This window comes from Mastigoproctus giganteus, chromosome 9 (genome assembly GCF_048544385.1).
Source record: "Mastigoproctus giganteus isolate SK-2022 chromosome 9, ASM4854438v1, whole genome shotgun sequence".
Lineage (NCBI taxonomy): Eukaryota > Metazoa > Arthropoda > Arachnida > Uropygi > Thelyphonidae > Mastigoproctus > Mastigoproctus giganteus.
This window is the reverse complement of record NC_143583.1, coordinates 111,375,440-111,395,857: the sequence shown is the minus strand read 5'-3', so window position 1 is coordinate 111,395,857 and position 20,418 is coordinate 111,375,440. Positions and strand designations below refer to the sequence as shown.

General features: G+C 39.6%; 1 protein-coding gene across 1 annotated transcript in view; it reads right to left on the bottom strand.

Moving 5' to 3' along the window:
• The window catches only part of LOC150080642 (arylsulfatase B-like), a 38,148-nt gene extending 18,280 nt beyond the window's left edge, over positions 1–19,868 (bottom strand). Inside the window, exons 1-7 of the mRNA XM_090380767.1 lie at positions 19,801–19,868; positions 15,871–15,994; positions 14,136–14,295; positions 8,122–8,234; positions 5,595–5,732; positions 2,636–2,758; positions 2,172–2,298 (exon numbers count right to left, since the gene is read on the bottom strand). Of these exons, the coding sequence (XP_090236893.1) occupies positions 2,172–2,298; positions 2,636–2,758; positions 5,595–5,732; positions 8,122–8,234; positions 14,136–14,295; positions 15,871–15,987 (778 nt within the window). The 5' untranslated portion in view covers positions 15,988–15,994; positions 19,801–19,868. The remainder of the gene's footprint in view (positions 1–2,171; positions 2,299–2,635; positions 2,759–5,594; positions 5,733–8,121; positions 8,235–14,135; positions 14,296–15,870; positions 15,995–19,800) is intronic.
• Positions 19,869–20,418: the final 550 nt, after the last annotated feature.

Below are 20,418 nucleotides of genomic sequence, written 5' to 3'. Positions count from 1 at the left end.
AAATGAATGAGGATTTGGGGGTATTTAGAGAATGAAAAATTACTGAGGTAAGTCTTTTTTACTAAAAAAAAGAGAATAACCATGATGTGTAAAATTAAAACTTTGGGGAATAAAAAAAGGCTTGATCTTATAGTTTACTTTCGTATTACAGACTATTGGAATGGATGAACTGCATGCCATAGTGATCGAAGTGGAGAGTTTGGTAAAGATGAGAGCGAAACTACATATCCACTCTTCTTTTGGCGAAGGAAAAGGCATGTGTGATAGAAAATTATTATTATTTTTTTTTAGCAGATGCAGAAAATATACGATTCCTTGCATCATTTAGCCTTATTTATATTTGAGTTTATTTAATTTTATTTATATTTTGAGCTATTTATATCAGAGCAATTTTTGCACTGATGAGTTTTTTTTTATTTTTATTAGCAATTGCTGAGTTGGAAGTTAAGTTTTATGTGAGTTTACAGTTTGTAAAGAAGGGAAAAAAACGAAAAAAAGAAGGGGGGAAGGGAAAAAAGGAAGGGAAGAAAAAATAAAGGAAAAGGAGGGGAAGAAAAATTATTAACGAATTAGAAAATACAAAAATATTTATAGTTAAGTTTGCTAACAAGAATCATAATCGTTTGCAGATAAATGCTTTTATATTTGCCATGAGATCAGCGTCCCCAAGACAGGGGCGGTGACGTGTCCCCGGAAGTTGACTTGTCAGGGGGGGGGCACTCTGTTGTTTGGTTTTTTTTTTAGGAGCATTAGCAACTAAGGCCATATTGCTACAGGATATGCGGTGGTCATTCCCAGACATTTCCGCATCCTCCGTATTTGGTGGTGACGGGCTCGAACCCCGGTCTAATCAAGAAGCGTGTGCTACGCACTGCTGCTCCTTCCCACCTGGCTACGGAGGCGCCGGGGGGGGGGGACACGCAAAGGATCAATTAGGTATAAAATGATAGATTTAAAGATTTTAAGCGCGGATGAGCTGTTGCTCAGGTAGCACATTATACAAGTAGTGTACGTTAGTGATGATGCTGCTGTATCATTTAGCCATTACCATAATAATACTATTCTGTTCGTTCTCGTGGGTACTTCTAAGACAGGAATTCGCTAAGTCGCTGCCTCACGCCGATACTAACAACAGTCACCATTTGTTAACTTTGGGTCATTTTATTCCAAAAGAGTCTTGAAAGGTACCTGGAAGTAGGGCAGTCCAAATCAATGTAAAAAGACACTCCAATAGTCTGCCATTGTTTGATATTTACTTTAATTAGATAACTCTTCAAATCTTAATTCTTTATAAATTATTTATATTGTAAATGAAATTTCGAATATAGTCTCTAGACTATTCAATCTTAGCTTGTAAAGACAAGCTTACTGAAATAATTTATTTAACGCAACTTAAGGATTTAGCAATTCAAGAATCTCTGACAGGGCAGCAATTGCCATATCATAGAAAGGAGGCCAAATTGAGGAGGCTGAATAGAGAAACAATACGTGTTTATTTCTAAAATTTCCTGATTGAATTGGCGAAATTATTTCCATTTGAACATTCAAAAAGGAATTTGCAGTAATTCATGAACTCGTTTTTAATTTTTCTCCCCCTCACATCAGAATCAGACGCGCTCATGCGGAACAAGTGCCATGTGTGGGACAAATGCATCCAATTCGTAGTTTTTGCATATACACAAACTGATCCCCTGTGCAATGGCATTTTCAATGGTGACAGGGGCTGTTATTAGCTAATAGTAAAGAAGGAGATGGAATTCTGTCACATTTCTTTTCGTCCCTCATACAGAAATGGTTCTACCACTACAAGATTACCCTTGCAGGTAGCTCAATTTTTTAATAATTTTTTTTCCCTCTCCTTCCTCACTGGAAAAGGGCTGACTTCGACTGCCATCAAGAAGAAAAAAAAATTATTATGGGTTTTCCAACGCGCCATGGCCAAGTTAGTCGGTTTCCGGGAGAGGGCTGAATGTTTTAAACTCCTGGAAATGTGGTTTTTCATCCAGCGAAGCAATAAGTCGACTGCAGAATTCATGAAATTTACAACAAAATGCATCTGTAATGTCTCGTGGCCTTAGTTGCTTAGGCGCAGAAATAACTGCTAGATGAACGAAAACAACAAAATGTCATAATTCCATTTCCAATTAACGAGGGAAGTTAGGCTGACACACCTGCGTATATTTTCCTTCTTGGATCGGATATATGAGGAAACTTCTCCAGATGCTCGGTTGGTGCTTGCAACGTGCTGTAATCGTTCCCAGTATGGACTGCAGCATGAGAAACGATGAGAAAAATTGGCTAAAATAAATATAATAATTGAAATATGAGCTAATGTGTAACCTCTCCCCGAACAATCTTATATAATATAATACGATTAATTAGTTATTACAATCATTTAATGGTGGATTTTAATCATTTAAAAACACTAGATGTAAAATATCTGTCAGGAAAACTTCTGTAAGTTAATAAAAGATATATGAAATTCTAGCATAGGATTTTAAAACTAACAGTGATAGTGAATAAAATGGCTGAACACACACAAATTTAAGCCTGCATTAATTCTAGATTGGCTAAAACAATTTACACATTTATAGTGGATATAAATTTTGAGAGAGATGTTTCATAAGCTACTCACTTTAGATGTGGGATGATCGTTGATGACCTTCACTGCTTGGTCCGTAAACAGTTCTGTTGAATATTTTCCTACGTGCTCTGTAGCTAGCTCCATGTTGTCATGCAAATCGAAACCCCACACTGTCTAAATATTAAATAAAAGGTAGAGCTGTTTAGACACTTTAGTGATGAATAAGTACAGTTAAGTCTTATAAAATTGCGCGCCTTATGCAGAGTCTCTTCCCTCTATGAGGAGGAATGCCTAAATCATTCAGCTGTTATTATGGCTAACTGCATTTTTAATTTTCTGCTGCTATTGGAGTGCATACTCTGGCAGATCTTTTCGTCGAAAAGTTTTAGGTCCTTTTTCAGCGGTAACTCATAATGGAAAGGGTACAAGCTCCAATTTCTAAAGTACCAAAAATGAGTGGGACTACATTGAATAGTTAAAAATGAACCGTTTACGTAATGTTTCCAGGAAAGTTGTAATTGATGAAAGACCACAAAATCAACAATTGTTTTCAGAAAACACCATATAAATTTCTCGTATCGTTCATATGTATATGAATAGCACTAAGAGAACAAAGGTCTCATAGCGGAATCTCTGGAATGGGCATGATGGTGAGAAAGAGAAGACTTTCTAGATAGCGGTCCACGATTATGTTGGGTTGTTATTTCAACCAACAATGGTTCTGTATGCTTTTGTGATGTTTTCTGACCTTTATTGCTGGTGCTTACCCGTCTTTTGGTAGTTTCGCGGATCTACCAGAAATGGTAGATCCGTGACACTACCGCATTTGTGCGAATAGGTTACTGTAACCGTTGCTGAAGCAATTCGTTTATCCTCCAGCCTTCCTTCTACACTTGAAATTGCTCGAACAAAATCGTTTATGCTACTTCTCAAATGTACTTTAAACGTGTACTTAGGTGTTTCTGTCGGCTGGCAGACACACCTAAACACACATAGAAAACGTGGTATAACTAACAGAACACGTATAAAACGTGGTATAACTTGCGCATCTTACAATGAAGCGGAACAAAATTTGTATGGTGGTGTACCGTAGAAAATATCATGAAATGAAGGAACAGCGAGAAACTACGGACAGGTAGAAGCGACATTTATAGGGGATGTATAAGAATTCCCAAAAAGGTCACATTGCAGAAGTCAATACAAGATTCTCGAAAATATGGTCACATGATATCAGTACAGCGTATGATCCCCCTCCAACGGCAAAACAGATCTGACAGCGGTGAACCCATGCTCGATATAAGGGTGTCTATAAGATTCTGTGGCAACAAATTCCATTCTTCCACCAGCCCACCTTACCTCACGAAGTGAACAAGAAGTCGGCTGTCGGCATGCAATGCGATGCCTAAGGGATTTAAGTCTATGATCGTGCTGGCCACATCAGTCGTTGGATATCTTCAATTTCAAGATATTCCTCCACTACTTAAATTTTATGTACAGTGGCGTTGTCGTGCATGAAAAGAAAATCTGGGCCAAGGGCACCCCTAATTTTAATGGGATTTCCATTGATTTCCTTGCCCATAAAAGTCGCACATAGTGTTCCAGGATCTGTTCTCGGCACCTCTGGGCAGTTACAGTACTCCTATCAAAAATATGAGGAGTGGTGCGGCCGTTGATCATTATTCCGCCCCAGACTAGAACACTATATCCACCGTAAGTGTCCCTTTCTATAATGTTGGAGAGATGGTACCTCATTCCTCATTGTCTCCAAATGAAATAAAGTCTGGAATCTGTTTGTAGGATAAAACGAAACTCGTTAGAGAACAGAATTGTATCCCATTTCAGGGTTCCAAGTCACATGTTCATGGCACCAGTTTCGACGAGTTCTGCGGTGTCTAGGCAAATAAGTCAGCAAACTACTGATTTACTTGCCTAGAGTTCATTTGAATTGAGCCTTCTTAACACAGTCCAAAAATGTTTGGAAATGTTTTCACCTGTGGTCACAGCAACCTTAAGAGACAGTTGATGACAGGACATCATAGGTTCCTGTCTTACTATTAGTGCCAGATAGCGGTCTGTTCTCGTTGACATAGCCCTCGGATAACCTTGGCCAGTTCTTCCTGAAACTGTTTCCACAGTGGCGAGACAACACTGTGCGACACCTTTGGCAGTTTCTCCTCCTCTTGCGACTGCCCAGCTTCGATCGTCCATCTCAAAGAATCATCTGAACGACGATGACTTGCCATCCTGAGTACTGGAGATGTGACTATCTCACTGAGCAAACCAAAAAATGGGAATGAAGTGATGTGGTCGCAACTCGTGTTTTCATAGGCATGAATAATTTCCATAATGTGCGGCTCTGTAAGATAGTAGATCAATTTCTATTGGATATTCAGAATTTTCATGCCAGGATGCCTATTATATCGAATTCAGCGATATAATAGGCGATAAATATTAATTTTCATTAATATTTTATTGCTCCCAATAAAATATTAATGAAAAACATTTTGAGCTGTTAATTTTGTTGAATAGTGTAGGGGAAAAAGATGCTAGAAAACAAGCTTATAGAGCATATGGGACAGTTCCACGTAGTAGTATATTAATTTTTTTTGGTTATTTATCAGTTTATAAAAGAGAATTGTTTTCGTCTTGAGGTGACATCAAGAGTAGAAGGTGTTATAAGAAAGACACTTGCATTTTATGTATTATGGCATGTTGTTTAACATACAGTATAATAGTTTTCATAGTAAAAACTTATTAACATAATTTAACTGACGAGACTGCATAACGATATGGCAGGTATTGGAAAATAAGACCAACAGATATGCTTTTATTTTCTATTTTAATCTGTAAATTGGGCAGTGAAATGTTTTTGCCATGTTTATCGTATTTCTTCTGACTATATTGTGCAAGGTTTCACAGAGTAATATAGCAGAGTAAAGTTACTGTAAGTTAAATAAAACTTTTCTTAAAGTTTTACTTTATATAAACTCATTCACGAAAACAAAATTACCATTATTTGTGGATCTTCTTCATACGTTTCCAATCTCGTATGGTCATAGTAGTCCAGTGAATTTCCCCAAAATCCGAAGAATGAATCGAAACCTCGAAAGGTGGGAGTATATTCTTTCTTGAAAAATCCCAAGTGCCACTAAAAAGTAAGAAAGTACCTGAGATTATTCCCGCTAACCAATGAAAAAATAATATCATTATTTCAATTACCTTTGTTTCGGTCTTCTCTTCGTCGAGTGATTCTAGAAGTTGAAACCCAGGTCACTTATTTGTCATATTGTGAGTCGGTAGCAACTTTAGGATGGAATCCATTTTCACGATAAGGTTTTTCTGTTCCGTGGTAGAAATGTAGTATTAGAATTGAAAATAAAACGGAGCTGTAGGGTTTGAGTTCATATGTGTGCAAACAAATGTTCTCAATTCTTCTCGGGTTTATGTAAAGGTCTGATTAAATATTTCTTCAACTAATGTAGAAATTCTCGTTTTCAGCAAGCGTCAAAGGAAAGCTAAAATTGGGCGTATGGTTTAACCTTTTTTCTCTGAAATATGGTTTAATTTGTAGAATCACTTTGCATGATGGAATATCTCTTGCAAGCGGGTTAAGAAGAGGTAGGGTTGGATGTAAACGGAATCGAGGTCTTTTTCCACAGCGGAGATAGAATAACCTCGGGAGGATGTCTGAAAAATATCATCTTCATTTCGAAGAAAATCTTCCACTAAATGGGTACGGGGTACCCATTTAGTACCTTCCGTACTTGGGTACGGGGAAAAAAATCCTGGAAGCCCTCAAACGCAAGACATGAAATTCAGGGATTTTGTCCCTGTACTTCACAATAATTACAGTTTTAATCCAGATCAGTGCTACTTAAAGTGTGGTTCGCGAACTGTTTGTTACCGGTCCTCGACGATTTGTATTTCAAAGAAGTACCAGTCCGCGACGGATTGGAAATAAAAAAAACTGGTCCTTCACCACAGATAGTTTAAGAAGATGTACTGTGTGTTATGTGGTTCTGCACATGCCATCAGACCACTCCCTGATGTTTCAGTCAGTTTCAGATCTTTTTACATAAGGATACTTGAACATCAAATTGAACCATTCAGATGTCTGAATCCAGTATCAACAGACTCGACTCATTTCTGTAATGAGGTGGGTTGTATTGCATACAGACCTCACTCCCACAGCCTATGAGGGGGGGGAAGACATTTCGTCCCAAAGCTGCTGAATACTTGGCCGAACTGCAATGCTGCCATCTGGTAGTTTGGATTGGGTGATTATGCACTCAGCTAAAGTCATGAGGCAATGGTGTACTGTGACGGTAAATTGCTTGCATTCTGCAGTCGGCTTTGATGTTTTGTAGATAAAATCTGAGCTTCCGGAAGAAAACCGCTTCAATCCTCGCTCTAGACAAACTAACTAGGCCGAGGTATGCAAAGGTTTTTCCAGCTTAGACGGAATTCAACTGAGAGCTTTTCCAAAAGCTTACAGAAGAACAGCGATATCACCTCCATAGTTAGTCACTGCAGTGACTGTACTACCGTGGAGGCGATCGTTAATGCCAGATATTGGTCGGTCATCTGGTGTTGTGGATCTTGCTCGACCTTATAACTCGTATCTCTCCACAATCGTCACATTACACCTGAGTAGGCACTTCCATTCTGCTGACTTCGGTGAATCGTCCAAACGGTGCCTTTGTGCCAATGGATCATAAAAAATTGAGCAGAATTCTTGATACCTGTGATTAGTTGAACTGACTGACACACGTTTAGACCACTCTGTTCAAAACTATCTACATTTGCATATCAGAATGAGGTGACATGTTCTCATTTGCATCAAGTATGAAACTGGACTATGTCTTAACTTTTGTCTATTAGTGTATATTCTGATCCTAACTTGCATAAAGTTGGATGATGTCCTTTGTAATTTGTGCCAAATAAAATAAGACCATGAACATCAGTATTATAGTTTCTATGAATTGAATGTATCGTTCTGAGAGATGTATTATGAATGAAAAAATCCGAATTTCATAAGAAACGACCATATATCTTCATCTGAGAAGGCATAACTCGTTCACTGTGTAAAAAGCACAGTATTTCTCAACTTCAGCGAGCGATGGAAGTGAAACCCAGGTCTTTTCATACCATGTGAGAAATAATTGGTGTTATCGTTGCCCTATACACAACGTAGAAAGGCCTGGTTCAAATCCCGTCTGCACAGGAACATTCTTAGCCTGGAAACTCACTTTATCAAGCAGAACAAGCAAATGATGCATAGAAAATATGCAATTTTTACAGAGATGCAATAGTTAGCATATATTCTACGCATCATGGCGATAGTTGCCTTGGAACAAAATCAAACCAACTAACAATCGTTGCTGGTGATTCTTCTGTTCGTAGTATCTCAAGAAGTCTAGAACAATGAGCGTTATCATAGACTGTTTAATACGACTTCCTTAGTATTTCTCCCCCTTTGCTCCCTAAACTACAATGATATTATGAATCGGAAAACATTTTAATATTGTGATACTTACTTTGCCAATTAGATGTGTACTGTACCCTAGAAGTTTCAGATGCTGTGGCAATATCGTGAAATTGAGGGGAAGTCCAGAGGGATCAGCTTGGAAAAGAACAAAATTCTGAAGTCCTAAGGACAAAATTATCGAAATCAGATTTCCATTGTTATTTGTAACTGTAAACACATTATAATCATTAACCATACAAGTAATTTATCATTCATATCATTAAAATTTAATAACAATCTTTAATTACTGTAAAAAGAAATATGGTGATTTCTCCTAGTATAGCTGTTAAGAAATTATGTATACACTGGTCAAAACAATCATCGGCCACATCACGTGTAAACGATGTTTGTGTAGATATGGTGACATACGTACCTCATGGTGTAGTTGGATATAAGTTCAACAGCGTATATCAAAAACATTCAAAGCAACTCCAGAATGAACAGTAATTGCGAGTTTACTGGAACAACATAGAAGTGAAGTAGTGTAAACTTTTAGGAATAGTTTTTATCACCGTTATGGACCGCATGTGCACACACTTTAGTGTAGTATAGGGTACCCAGAAACCACCAGATAAGTTAGTCCCCTGCGGTGCATTAATAAAATCATGGTATTGATTTCTTAACGGAACCAGTCGCCACTCTTGTGCACGTGCTGTTTCCAGCTGATTAAATGTCACTGGATAGTACAATGAGCCGCAAAACATTTTCTCAGGATATCGTATTCAGATAGGTAGAACAGGCAGGCCAATCCATATGGATGATACCCTAATTTTCCAAAATATTGTTGAACCAGTTGTGCTCCATGGGATTGAGCGCTGTCGTCCATGAGAAAGAACTCTTCGCTTATAGCACCAGTTTTGGGATGGGCTGTGGGTCTCGGGATAATATTTCTGTATTTCTGTGCAGTCAGATTCCCGTTCCTGATAATGTGAAGGTCAGCACCACAACAGAGACTAATGCCACTCCCATGCTAGAAATTCATCGAATTGACTGTATTACTGTGCGCTATGGTGTGATATACACCGATGAGTCAAAACATTATGACCACCTACCTAATATGATGTTGGTCCTCCACGTGCAGCCAAAACAGTTGGTACCCGGCGAGGCATGGACGTGTTGGTATCAGATACCAACACGTAACATGCTGGTTACGTATTGGTATCTGGTACCAACACGTAACCAGCAGATCCTTTAACTCCTGTAAGATCCGTGGTTGAGACGCCGCAGATGGGAGTTCTGTTCCAACACAAACTACAGATGCTCGATGGGATTGATATCTGGGAAATTTGGAGGCCAGGGCAATACCTGTAAGTCTTTCTTATGTTCTGCGAACCAGTCTCGAACAATCCGGGCGGTGTGGCATGGAGCATTATCCTGCTGAAAGACGGCACCGCCAGAGGAGAACACCGTTGCCATGAAAGGATGTACCTGGTCAGCAATGATGGTAAGGTAAGGTTTAAGGTATGTTAGTGTCTAACGGCTCCCGGGATTTCTCCCATCTCCGCGGATGTACATTGTATCGGGCCCGAAATTTGAAGGTGTGTATGTGTGGGGGTCATGTGCTGTATATTGTGTTATGCCCTTTGTTCCTCCGGTCTATTAGCCGCCAAGTCCCTAGTGGGACCCGACGTTACCACACCGTGCCACGGAGAGGCTGACCAGGTGTACCAATGATATTAGAGTATTCTGGCGGGTCCTGCCACCTACTTTCCTGGGATTTCAATGCTAGGACCAGATTTGAGAATGAGATGATCGCTGTTTCTTGAGCAACGGTTGTAATTTTAACAGAGCGTAGGGTCGTTCGCTGATAACTTGTTCTAGGGCCAAATAGGGCGGGAAATAATTTTGATGTGTTTTCAGATTCAGACCTGTGGGGCATATATATACAAATTTTGTATATATATATATATATATATATATATAAAACCCTCTTGTGTAAGAAAAAAGTAAGGGGAGAGGCAGAAGACTGGAGGATAGTAAACAGAAGGAAGGGGCCAACAGGTAAGATGGCCCCTGCTGACAGTGTGGCATTCCCAGTGCCTCACCAAAAGGAAGGGTGAGGTGGCGGGGGAACGAAATCCCCCACACAAAAAAATAAAATAAGATGAAAGCCATTACGTAAGAGAAAATGGGGGTGCAAAAGACCGGATGGTAGGAAACAGAAGAAAGAGGCTGACAAGGAAGACCGCCCCTGCTGACAGTGTGGCATGACCAATGCCTCACCGAGGGAAGAGCGAGTTGGAGTGGGCAAAAACTACCCAAAAAAATGTTTAGGTAAGTGTAAAGTGTATTGATGTCTAACGGCACCAGGAGTTTCCCACGTCTCCGTGTTGCTTTCATTGTAGGCGTCCCAGTTCACTGAGAAGGCCAGAGATTTAAAAGTGTGTGGATTTTGTAAATGTGTAGTGTTGTGTATCGTTGTTCATCTGGCCGTTTAGCCGCTGGACCCCTATTGAGGCCCAACATTACCCACAGTTGGCCTCGTGGAGGCAGACCAGGTACACAGAATGAAATTTTACTCTGGCAGGCTCTGCCACCTAGTTTCCTGAGATTTCAGCACAAAAAAAAAAAAAAAAAAAAAAAAATTCGGTAGGGGTGAGCCGCTGGAATTAGAAAAGCCAATTTTTTGCAGTTTGTGTGGGGTTATACGCTGGCGTATTAGCCAGAGTACGGGGAAGACTGAAGGCTGGGGGGAAAAGACAGAAGTATGGGGACGATAGAGAAGGCGACCCCAGGATTTTCAGTGAGGCAAGCCCGTGCTCCACCAGGAGAAGAATAAGGGTTAGCAGGGGAGGAGACAAGACTACTCTCTTTCCCCTGGCAGGGAGGAGGAGACAAAGGTACCAGGCAAGGGAGCCCGGTACAGATCGCCATCAGGCATTGACAGTTGAGAGCACGTGAGAGTCAAAGCGATCTGAACCGGATCTTCTTTGGTGATCTTTTTCAATGTAGGAGTCAAATCCCAGTCTCAAGGTCATACATGAGCAGTCTCGTCCTATGGTTGGTCATGTAACCTGTTCAGGTCGCCTATTATGCATGTTATGAGGATGCAGCCTTGGGTCCTGGTGATATCATTTTCGTAGTTCGTGCGTGGGTCATTTGGTTTAGTCATCCAACTAGTGGTCCAGTGCGAATAATTTGTATCCAGTTCATGTCAAGTCCTATGTCAGTTTGTCTCTGGTTCAGACGTAGGTTTCCTGGTTGTCAGTTTGTCTCTGGTTCGGACGTGTCTTCCTGGTTGTCAGTTCCCTCGTGAACAAGGCTAAATGATGGTCATGTTCGTGGTTATGGGTTATTTGGTACAGTTTTCTTGTGTATTTCGGTTTTCTCCAGTCCTAGTTTTGAGATTAATCATCAGCTTCCGGGTGCTGTGCATGGTGGTTTTCTATAAGTGCTCACCTTCTAGCAAAGAATTTCTGTGCAAAGATGGCAAGGGCTTTGTATTCATGTTCCGAATCGAGAAGATGCTGTTCCATGTTTTGCAGGCGCCTCCGTAGCCAGGTGGAAAGGAGCAGCAATGCGTAGCACACTCTTCTTGATTAGACCGGGGTTCGAGCCCATCACCACCAAATACGGAGGATGCGGAAAGGTCAGGGAATGACTACCGCATATTCTGGAGCAATATGGCCTTAGTTGCTAATGCTCCTAAAAACCAAATAACAAACATAACAACAAACCATGTTCTGCGGGAAGTAGGTGATAGCAGTGGTAAGCATGCATCGCAGGTCCTCATAGTGGTCACAGTCGTACATGAGATGTTGCCATGTCTCCTCGCGGCCACAGAGGTAACGGGGATCCTCAGTGATTCGGAAGCTAGATAGTTTTGCATTAAATGGCCCGTGCCCTGTGAGCAGAAAGGTGATGTGGAGTCCCGGTTGGAACCAACTCGGGGGTATTGGAAAGACTGTTAACGCTCGGGAGGAACTTCTTGGTGATTTCCCCTTTAGTGGATTCTGTCCACCGATCCCGTCATTCCAGTCGGAGGTAAATGTTTAGGTAGGTGGTAGACGCCAGCACATGGATGACTGGACCCAGGGTATCCCAGCAAAACATCGCCCAAAGCATGACGCCACCGGCTTGTTTTCGTCCCACGAAAAGGCTTCTGACGCACACGTACCCTGCTGTCCACATGGTGCAACAGGAAACGTGATTCATCGGTCCAGACGACCGTCTTCCAATCGCTCAAGATTCAGTTTCGATACTCGCATGCCCATTGTAGGCGCTGTCGCCGTTGAACCATGGTAGCATGGGCACTCGGAGCAGCCTGTGGCTACGCAACCCCATTTTCAGCAAGTTTCGATGTACTTTGTGTTGTGACACACTACTCCTGTCACCAGCATTCCAATTACCGGAGAGTTACTCCACGGCCGCACTTCTGTTGCCACGTACCATCCGGGAGATGCCTTCGAGCATCGATGAGCCGCGGTCGTCCAACACCTCGCCGGCAGTTAGTGGGTTTCCCCTCTTCGAACCACTTTCGATAGGTACTAACCACGGCTGACCGTGAGCATCCCACCAGCAGTGCCGTTTCGGATTTGCTCTCACCCAGTCGTCTGGCCATTACAATTTGGCCTTTGTGAAAGTCGCTTAAGTCCGCTGCCTTTACCATCTGAAGAACAAGAGTAACTATGGGCTTGGCACACCCAGGGTCCTGAGCTGGATATCATCATTTTTCTCTTTCTTGGTGATTCCCTTCTACTCTCTCTCTCTCTCTCTCTCTCTCTCTCTCTCTCTCTCTCTCTCTCTCTCTCTCTCTCTCTCTCTCAAGGTAACTGGGGAATTTTTTTTTTGGCTGATGCAGCATAAGCCTCAGGCTTCCTTGTGCCATATGGCTGGTAATAATAAATGATAGTAACACTGATTAACGAAGCTCAGTATCAGGTATTTTTTATACAGTGTCCTCACCCGTGCACGCGCCGTAGTTCACCTGTAGTTGCTTCGATTTGCATAACGACTCGCTGGTAATTTTTGGCTCCTCGGTGTATATCTCATATTTCTTGTCTCTCCTCGGGATTTGAACACTTGTTTTTTCTATACTATATTCGGCGTCTAATAATAAATAAATTTTCTTTTTATAGTCTGGAATGACCACATAGGGTCAGGTAGAGGCGCCTCCGTAGCCAGGTGGGAAGGAGAACACGCTTCTTGATTAGACCGGGGTTCGAGCCCGTCACCACCACCGCATATCCCGGAGCAATATGGCCTTAGTTGCTAATGCTCCTAAAAACCAAACAACAAACAAACATAGGGGTCAGAGGAGTTCACAAGAGAGAATACAAGAACAGCACCATATTTAGCAACGTCACGTGGGATCGACGGTAAACTAACGCTTGTACTGCTGTACACTTTCGCTTGATCCTTCTGCTACGCCCTCCTTGGTGGGGGTTGTTGTAGTGGAGTGCTAAGTTCCTAACACTAACATCATTCATGGCGAGCACTTTAAGCCATAATGAATATACTGGAAGCTTGAATAAACTATACTCTGTATGGAGTTTTGGAAAAGAGTTGGTACAAGACCCTTCAAAATTACTCATGTATACAACCAGGATGTAGTGGCGAGCCCAGGATTTTGTGCCAGCAGGGTCTTTAAAAAAATTTTAATGTAACTGTGCTTTCAGAGTTTGACAGAATTGATTCTGTTATATTAACAATTCCAAACCACTAATCTTTATTATTATTATTATTTTTTTTTTTTTTTTTTTACTTGGGTGAACTTGAGCAAACAAACCAAAACTAAATAATCAGATGTTTTAACTGATTATCTTGTTTCACACGACTGATTATCAAGTCATACAGTGACCAAAAAGATTTTTTGCGCATTAACAAAACTGAGTTGTGGAAAAGGAACTCGTCCACGCTCGCACTCGACTTCGAATACTTTCTCATGCTAACGTTAAAAAAAGGTGTCCCAACACCTGATTTCGGGGTTGGAGGAGATTCAATGATCCTGCTGACTTCTGAGTTCGCCACTGCCAAGACCTTAAAATAACTTTCTCAAGAATCTGTACTATTGGTTATTGCCACCTGTATATGGTGCATATCTTCCAGTCATTAGAGCGGCTCGAGATGGGCTGCACAGGGGATGTAGGTAGTAATTATTCAGGATCACACCATCAGTTGCGAGGGCATCAATATTTGGTGTTGGTATTTCTGGAGCTCCATGAAAACTGACATCGTTCCATCCCTGAAGAAAAGAATAAAACACATTTATAGATTTGTTATAATTTTGAAAGTTTCATAATATAACATTTAAAAATCGTATTTAAATCCAATTTTTAAAGAAAGATTTCATAAAAATATAACTTTTAAAATAATTTATAAAACATTAAACAATTCACAAAAAATATTTGAGGCATATGCTTTCTTATTTTCTCATTTTCATTCTTAGATGGTTTTACCTATTCTTTTATTTATTTATTTTGTTTAAAACAGGCAAAAAACCTAAGTATGTGGTATAGTCAAAACCCTTGAGAAACGTTCTCGTCTCGCTCACCAGCGAGAATATCCTCCTTCATTCATTTCGCTAGCCCGCAGGACTTTATGCACTTCAATCAAATCCCTCCCTAAAGTATCTAGTTGCTAAGCGCTGTAGATCACCTCTTCTAAACTGTTCCTCATAGGGGATAATGCTTACATTAATCTAGTTGCCCCTTTTTCCCCTCTTCTCACGAAATTGCTTCTCACGTCCAAGAAACTAATGGGAATTTATAATACTTCACTCCATTAATTTAAAATTACATTTAGTGGTCTAGTCTCATGCTTTTACTCTTTAATATCATTCAAATGCTGTTCTGAGACAGAATATTGGCTCCTTATGTTAAGAAGAATTTCCATACTAAAGCGACAAAAAACATGCTCACTAGTCTCCTGAGATTGCTTCAGGAGACAGAAACGTGCGGAGACGAATTACGTGACACATTTAAGCCAACGTGTCAACTCCGCCTACGATTGGCAAGTCATTTTAAAATCATCTAAACGATGACTTTCCATCCTGAGTACTGGAGATGTGGCTATCCCACTGAGCAGGCCAAAAAACAAGAATCTAATGATTTGGTCTCAACTCGTGTTTTTATAGGCATGAATAATTTGCATAATGTGTGGCTTTGTAAGGTGGTAGATCAATTTCTATTGGATACTCGGAATTTGCGTGCCAGGATGCTTATTATATGAAATATTCGCCTTCGGCAACCTGTTCAGAATAAAATGTTCATGAGAAACATTTTGTTCTGTTAATTTTGTCGAGCAGTGTAGTTGTGATTCTGCAGTTCTCTATCGATGGCCAATTCATTTCTGCTATTGTATAACATAATTCGTTGAATGGTCTTTAGTGCACCATTCAACGAACAGTGGATCCTTCAACTCTACGAAAAGCAAAACAGATGAATCTGATTGTGAGAAGCCTGTAAATGGAGCATAATACAAGAAAACAACTTTTATACAGTCTTGATGGATACAGTCACATAAATACGCATATTAGGACTACTTGACAATCATACTTAGAATGCTTATCCGCATTTTACCGAGAAATAAGAAAATTGAGCACTCAGAACTGAGAAACAGAGCAAGCAGAAAATTATACTCGCTGTCATAATCTTAGTACTTTTCTACAAATACTTTCGTACCATATGTACTTATTTTGACTGCACGTCGTGAACGAATCATCATTTTAAAATAATTAACGTTATGAATTTATTTAACTGACGATGTGTAAATTATATATAAATTGCAGTTCCATTGTAGTTCAAGTGAGAAAACTTACCAAGTCATCAGCGAGAACAATAACAATATGAGGAGGTTGGCGAGATGGCTTGAGCAGAATATACACACCAAAGGCAATCCACAGAATGTTTAATAATCTCACGTATCGCAAGTCCATCGATGCCCTGTAATCACATAATTCATAGTAATCCTCTAAATACTAAATGCTACTGAATGATATTACAAAGTGTCATGAATGGTAGATTATGCCTTATTAAGATATAACAGATTTCATACGAAGCACTGTATAAGATAAGACGAAATCATGTTCAAAATTTAAGCAACAGAAATTACAATAAGTTTGGTTGGTTGAAACGTTCAACTCTTCAGCCATAGCCTTTATCTGCACATAAAATTAGTTACTTACTACAAAATACGCCCTCGTGGGTAGCATAATTATTAGGATTGTCGTCCCCTACACCTGGTGGAAAAGACCTGAGTTCGAGTACCGTCGATGACGTGACTCGAACTCAATTTTTATGGGCTTTTCGCAATGTTAGTCGTCTCAGGCGAAGGTGGCATGGTTTTTATCCCAGTAACTCGAATTTTTCGTCCAGCAAACAGAAAATCTAGAAGGTGTCTTCTTCCTTACATACAGAATTAAAAGCATCCAAAGAAGCAACGAGTGAAGTGAACATCCAGAAGGGATCTTGGACCAGTAGTATAGCTTTAAATATTGCTCATATCTGAATTCAGCTTCTGCCTGCAGATGATAATAGATACACTGTGGTCTGAGAACCTCTGATGCAATACCAGCATGCTAATGTGTATTCTTACTATATTAAGGTAAACTTTTCTCATTATTTTACAAATTCTTTATTTTCGAAAAGGATCTATTTAGGAGCTACAATTCGTGGTATGTAGGCAGGTATCACTCTCCTTCTAAGCATTTGTCCAGATGTTTTTCGTGCAGAGGCTGTCAGTGTAAGGAGAGATATGCAGGACCACTGCTCTATTATTTCAAAGAGAAATCAGGAAACAGTTCCTTTCAATAGATAAAAACAGCACGCTTCCACGAACATACCTACCTCATTCAACGAATCCTTGAGGGTACTGGGAGTGAGTAAATGGGCTGGCTTCCATGTTCCCTGGACTTAAAACCGTGAATTGCGATATATTTCTACACACATCTTCCATTTCCAAATGGAAGACCGACAAATGTGTCGAAAACACATGCACAAGAATTCCTCTCGCCATTCTTCTCCTGCTGTTCCAGAACACAGCAGTAAGCAAAACAGCAATGGCTTTTTTTTCTTTTTTCAATTTAACAATGTAGTCTACTGAACCGATTCGAAATCAATATAGTACAAGGGGTTATCATTTAATTCGCGGACTGGTGCAAGATCTTATCTTAATTGTCATCGTTTGAATCTTCGTGGATTTCACCTTCTTAACATACTCTTCCTTGAACTTTACACGCTTTCGCCACCGTTGTACCCATGCATTAAATGTTTCTTGCAAGCAATTTTTCGAAAGACTGCGAAGTGCTTCCGTTGTGGATCTGCGAGCATCGTTGTGTCGGAAGCGAAACACTTGCTTTCAGAGCTTTCTTCAGACATGGAAACAGGAAGAAATCACACTGGGCTAAGTCCTGTGAATAAAGGAGTGGGCAGAACCTGGGCACCTATGGCAGTAATCACTGCCTACATGATATTGGATGTATGGGGCCTGGCATTGTCTTGATTGAGAAGCCACTTCACATCGGAAAATTCGGTCACACCAGAATATGGCCGTCCTACCAAGACTCATTATCATATGCTTCTTTCATCTCTTTAACTGTTTCCGATGCATTTAAGCCCCGTCTGACACAATAACGAATCACATATCGCTGTTCAATCTGTATGTCCGACATGATACCTGCTTCAAAACGATCAACGCAACACTAGCTCGACAAGAACTGGCATGCGCACATAGTCTGCTCAGGTAGCGATCAGGGAGAGCGCCCCTTAGGGGCAGTCATGGAAAGTTCTGCGGGAAACAAAATCTTGCACCAGTCCGCGAATTAAATGATCACCCCTCGTATTTAGGTGTGCCATATTGTCGAAGTCTGAACACTCGACTTTCCGGAAAGTGACAGTAAAGGAAGTGGCGACACATTCAAGATTCTGTTGCTTATCATACGTACGTCACACGAGCTACCCATGAGTATCGTGTGATGTCTATGTGTGAACGACAAATCCACTAGCCCCTTACCCCTGCCAGAAATGAAAAATAATATAATTTTGCTTTGATATATATTATCAATAGTTAACAAATATTCAAGCAATAAGACAAAAATATATATATTATTGCAACTAAAAGGAATTCTTATAACACTCTAATATGCACTTAATGCCTATTGGCTGTTTAATTCTTGTGAGTATGGGCTTGGCACACCCAGGGTCCTTTCTAATTTCTCTCTCTCTCTCTCTCTCTCTCTCTGGGTGACAGGGAAATTTTTTTGTCTGGTGCAGCATGAGCCTCAGGCTTCCTTGCAGTACACGGTTAATAATAATAATAATAATAATATTTTGTTGTTTATTTTATGAACTGCATATTAATTTAATTTTTATCAGTTTTCTTCCCATCATGCGTGTAGAGATGTCCTGAACTGAGTAAAGTAAAATCAAAATTGTTTCACCATTAATTTCAACATATTAAAAGTCAACATTTCTTTCTTTTTTTTTTTCATTTCAAATTTATTTCATTTTTTCACGCGTTCTTCATCAAATTAAAGATTCGCTCAGTCATAGAGTTAAATGTGAAATTGAACAGGATGAATTCTGTTAATTTAATCAAATTAACTGATGTATCAATCGAAAATGACAATTTTGCTGTCCCGCTTAACGTAAAGGGGACGAAGGATTTACATTTTCAAATCGGGACTGTGTACACCAGTGACGTATAGAGGTATCATCGTAAGGCGGGGGCATGGCGACCAGGGTTTTGAGTTTTCTTAAGAACGCTTTCTGCATTATTTTTCTTTAATTTCAATTTTTTGGCTAAGGGTGGGGGCATATGTCCCTTCTGCTCACCCCTGAATACTCCCCTGGTCTTCACTGGAATTTGGAACGCTTTGAAATTCTGGTGACACAGAATTCACTTTCATAATAGAATCTGACCGTAGTGGCTCTAGGAACAAATGCATTGTTCAATTTGCAATGTTTCAGTGATTAGTTTTCATAATTGGAGACAACACTCGGAGATGGGATCAGAATAAAGATCTAATTAATTTCTCATGATTTAGAGTTTACTACAATCTAAGGGAAGACATCAGAGTCGATGCTATGAATACTACAAATATGTCCGTAAACTGAATGCAATAGATTTTAGTGTTAAGTTACATAAGTGCAGTTATCATATTGTAATATAGGATTGAAAATGTTTTCTCTTATTGCTTCACAAATATCGATTTATATAATCAGCAGATATTAAAACCAGTGGCGAAACTTCCATGCAACGCGTGGGACCTGACAGCTCTGATTTGGTATGGTTGGTAAACATCACGTGGGGATCATTGGGAACTTGGCGGGGACCCAGAATTTATAGTTTCACTACTGATTACAATAAATTAGATTTTCATAATTATATGTCATAATAGAATATGTTTAGCAAGTGTGCTATACACAAGGGTATTAAAAAGTAGTAGCAGCAGCAGTAGTTTTAACTATGGCGTTGAATTTGTGAACACTACGCAGAAAGTACATCCAGCACATCTGCTTTTAAAACAAATGGCATCTCCCCCAACTCTTAAAAAAAAAAAAAAAAAAAAAAAAGAAAGGGGGGGAGTTAAACTATTTTTTTTTTTTTTTAATTTTTTCGTCTTAAATATTTAAAATACTGGCTAAAATTAATCGCATTGTTTCAAAATGGCAAAACTCTTCTCGTCATTTTATTAAATGTCAAGAAGTTTGCCCAATGGTAAAATTATTATAAGAATACTTTTACTTACAGTTCTGTATCATCCTTTTCTTATAAATGTTACCAGACAATGCCTTGAAGCACTCTAAAGAAGTAAACTGTAAAGTTTAGTGCTACCAGGTCACTATCCTTGATGAATCCCAGCTGACATTCGTGTATACCACATGATTGCGAGGATGTCTGTTCACTGGTAAACACATAGCAAAAAGTGTATATAATCGGACTTTAATCAGTCGCAACCGGTCAAAGATAAGATATTTCATTTATTTTCTAAATAAGTGCTGAAACCTTTTTTTTTTTTTTGTTTATTTGCCTTCTGAACATTATATTGAAAACCACCACATTTTTAATCAATATTAAATAAAACGTATATATCGGGAATATGAGTAAAATAAAGCAACGATCTTTAACAATTTCTCGCGAAAGAACAAAAAAATTTTAAATAAAATTAGACGTAAAGTTAGTAATATTAGACAACCATACGCTTAAATGTGCAAGCAGAAACGATGCTAATACATGCAGAAAAGTCAATTTATCTTGTCCATTTGGAGACTACTAATGTACACAGCTACGTTTATTTCTAAGTAAAAAAAAAAAAAAGAAAAAAGTCTGAGATCTTTAGAACTTCGAACATGGAATTGTGTGGGGG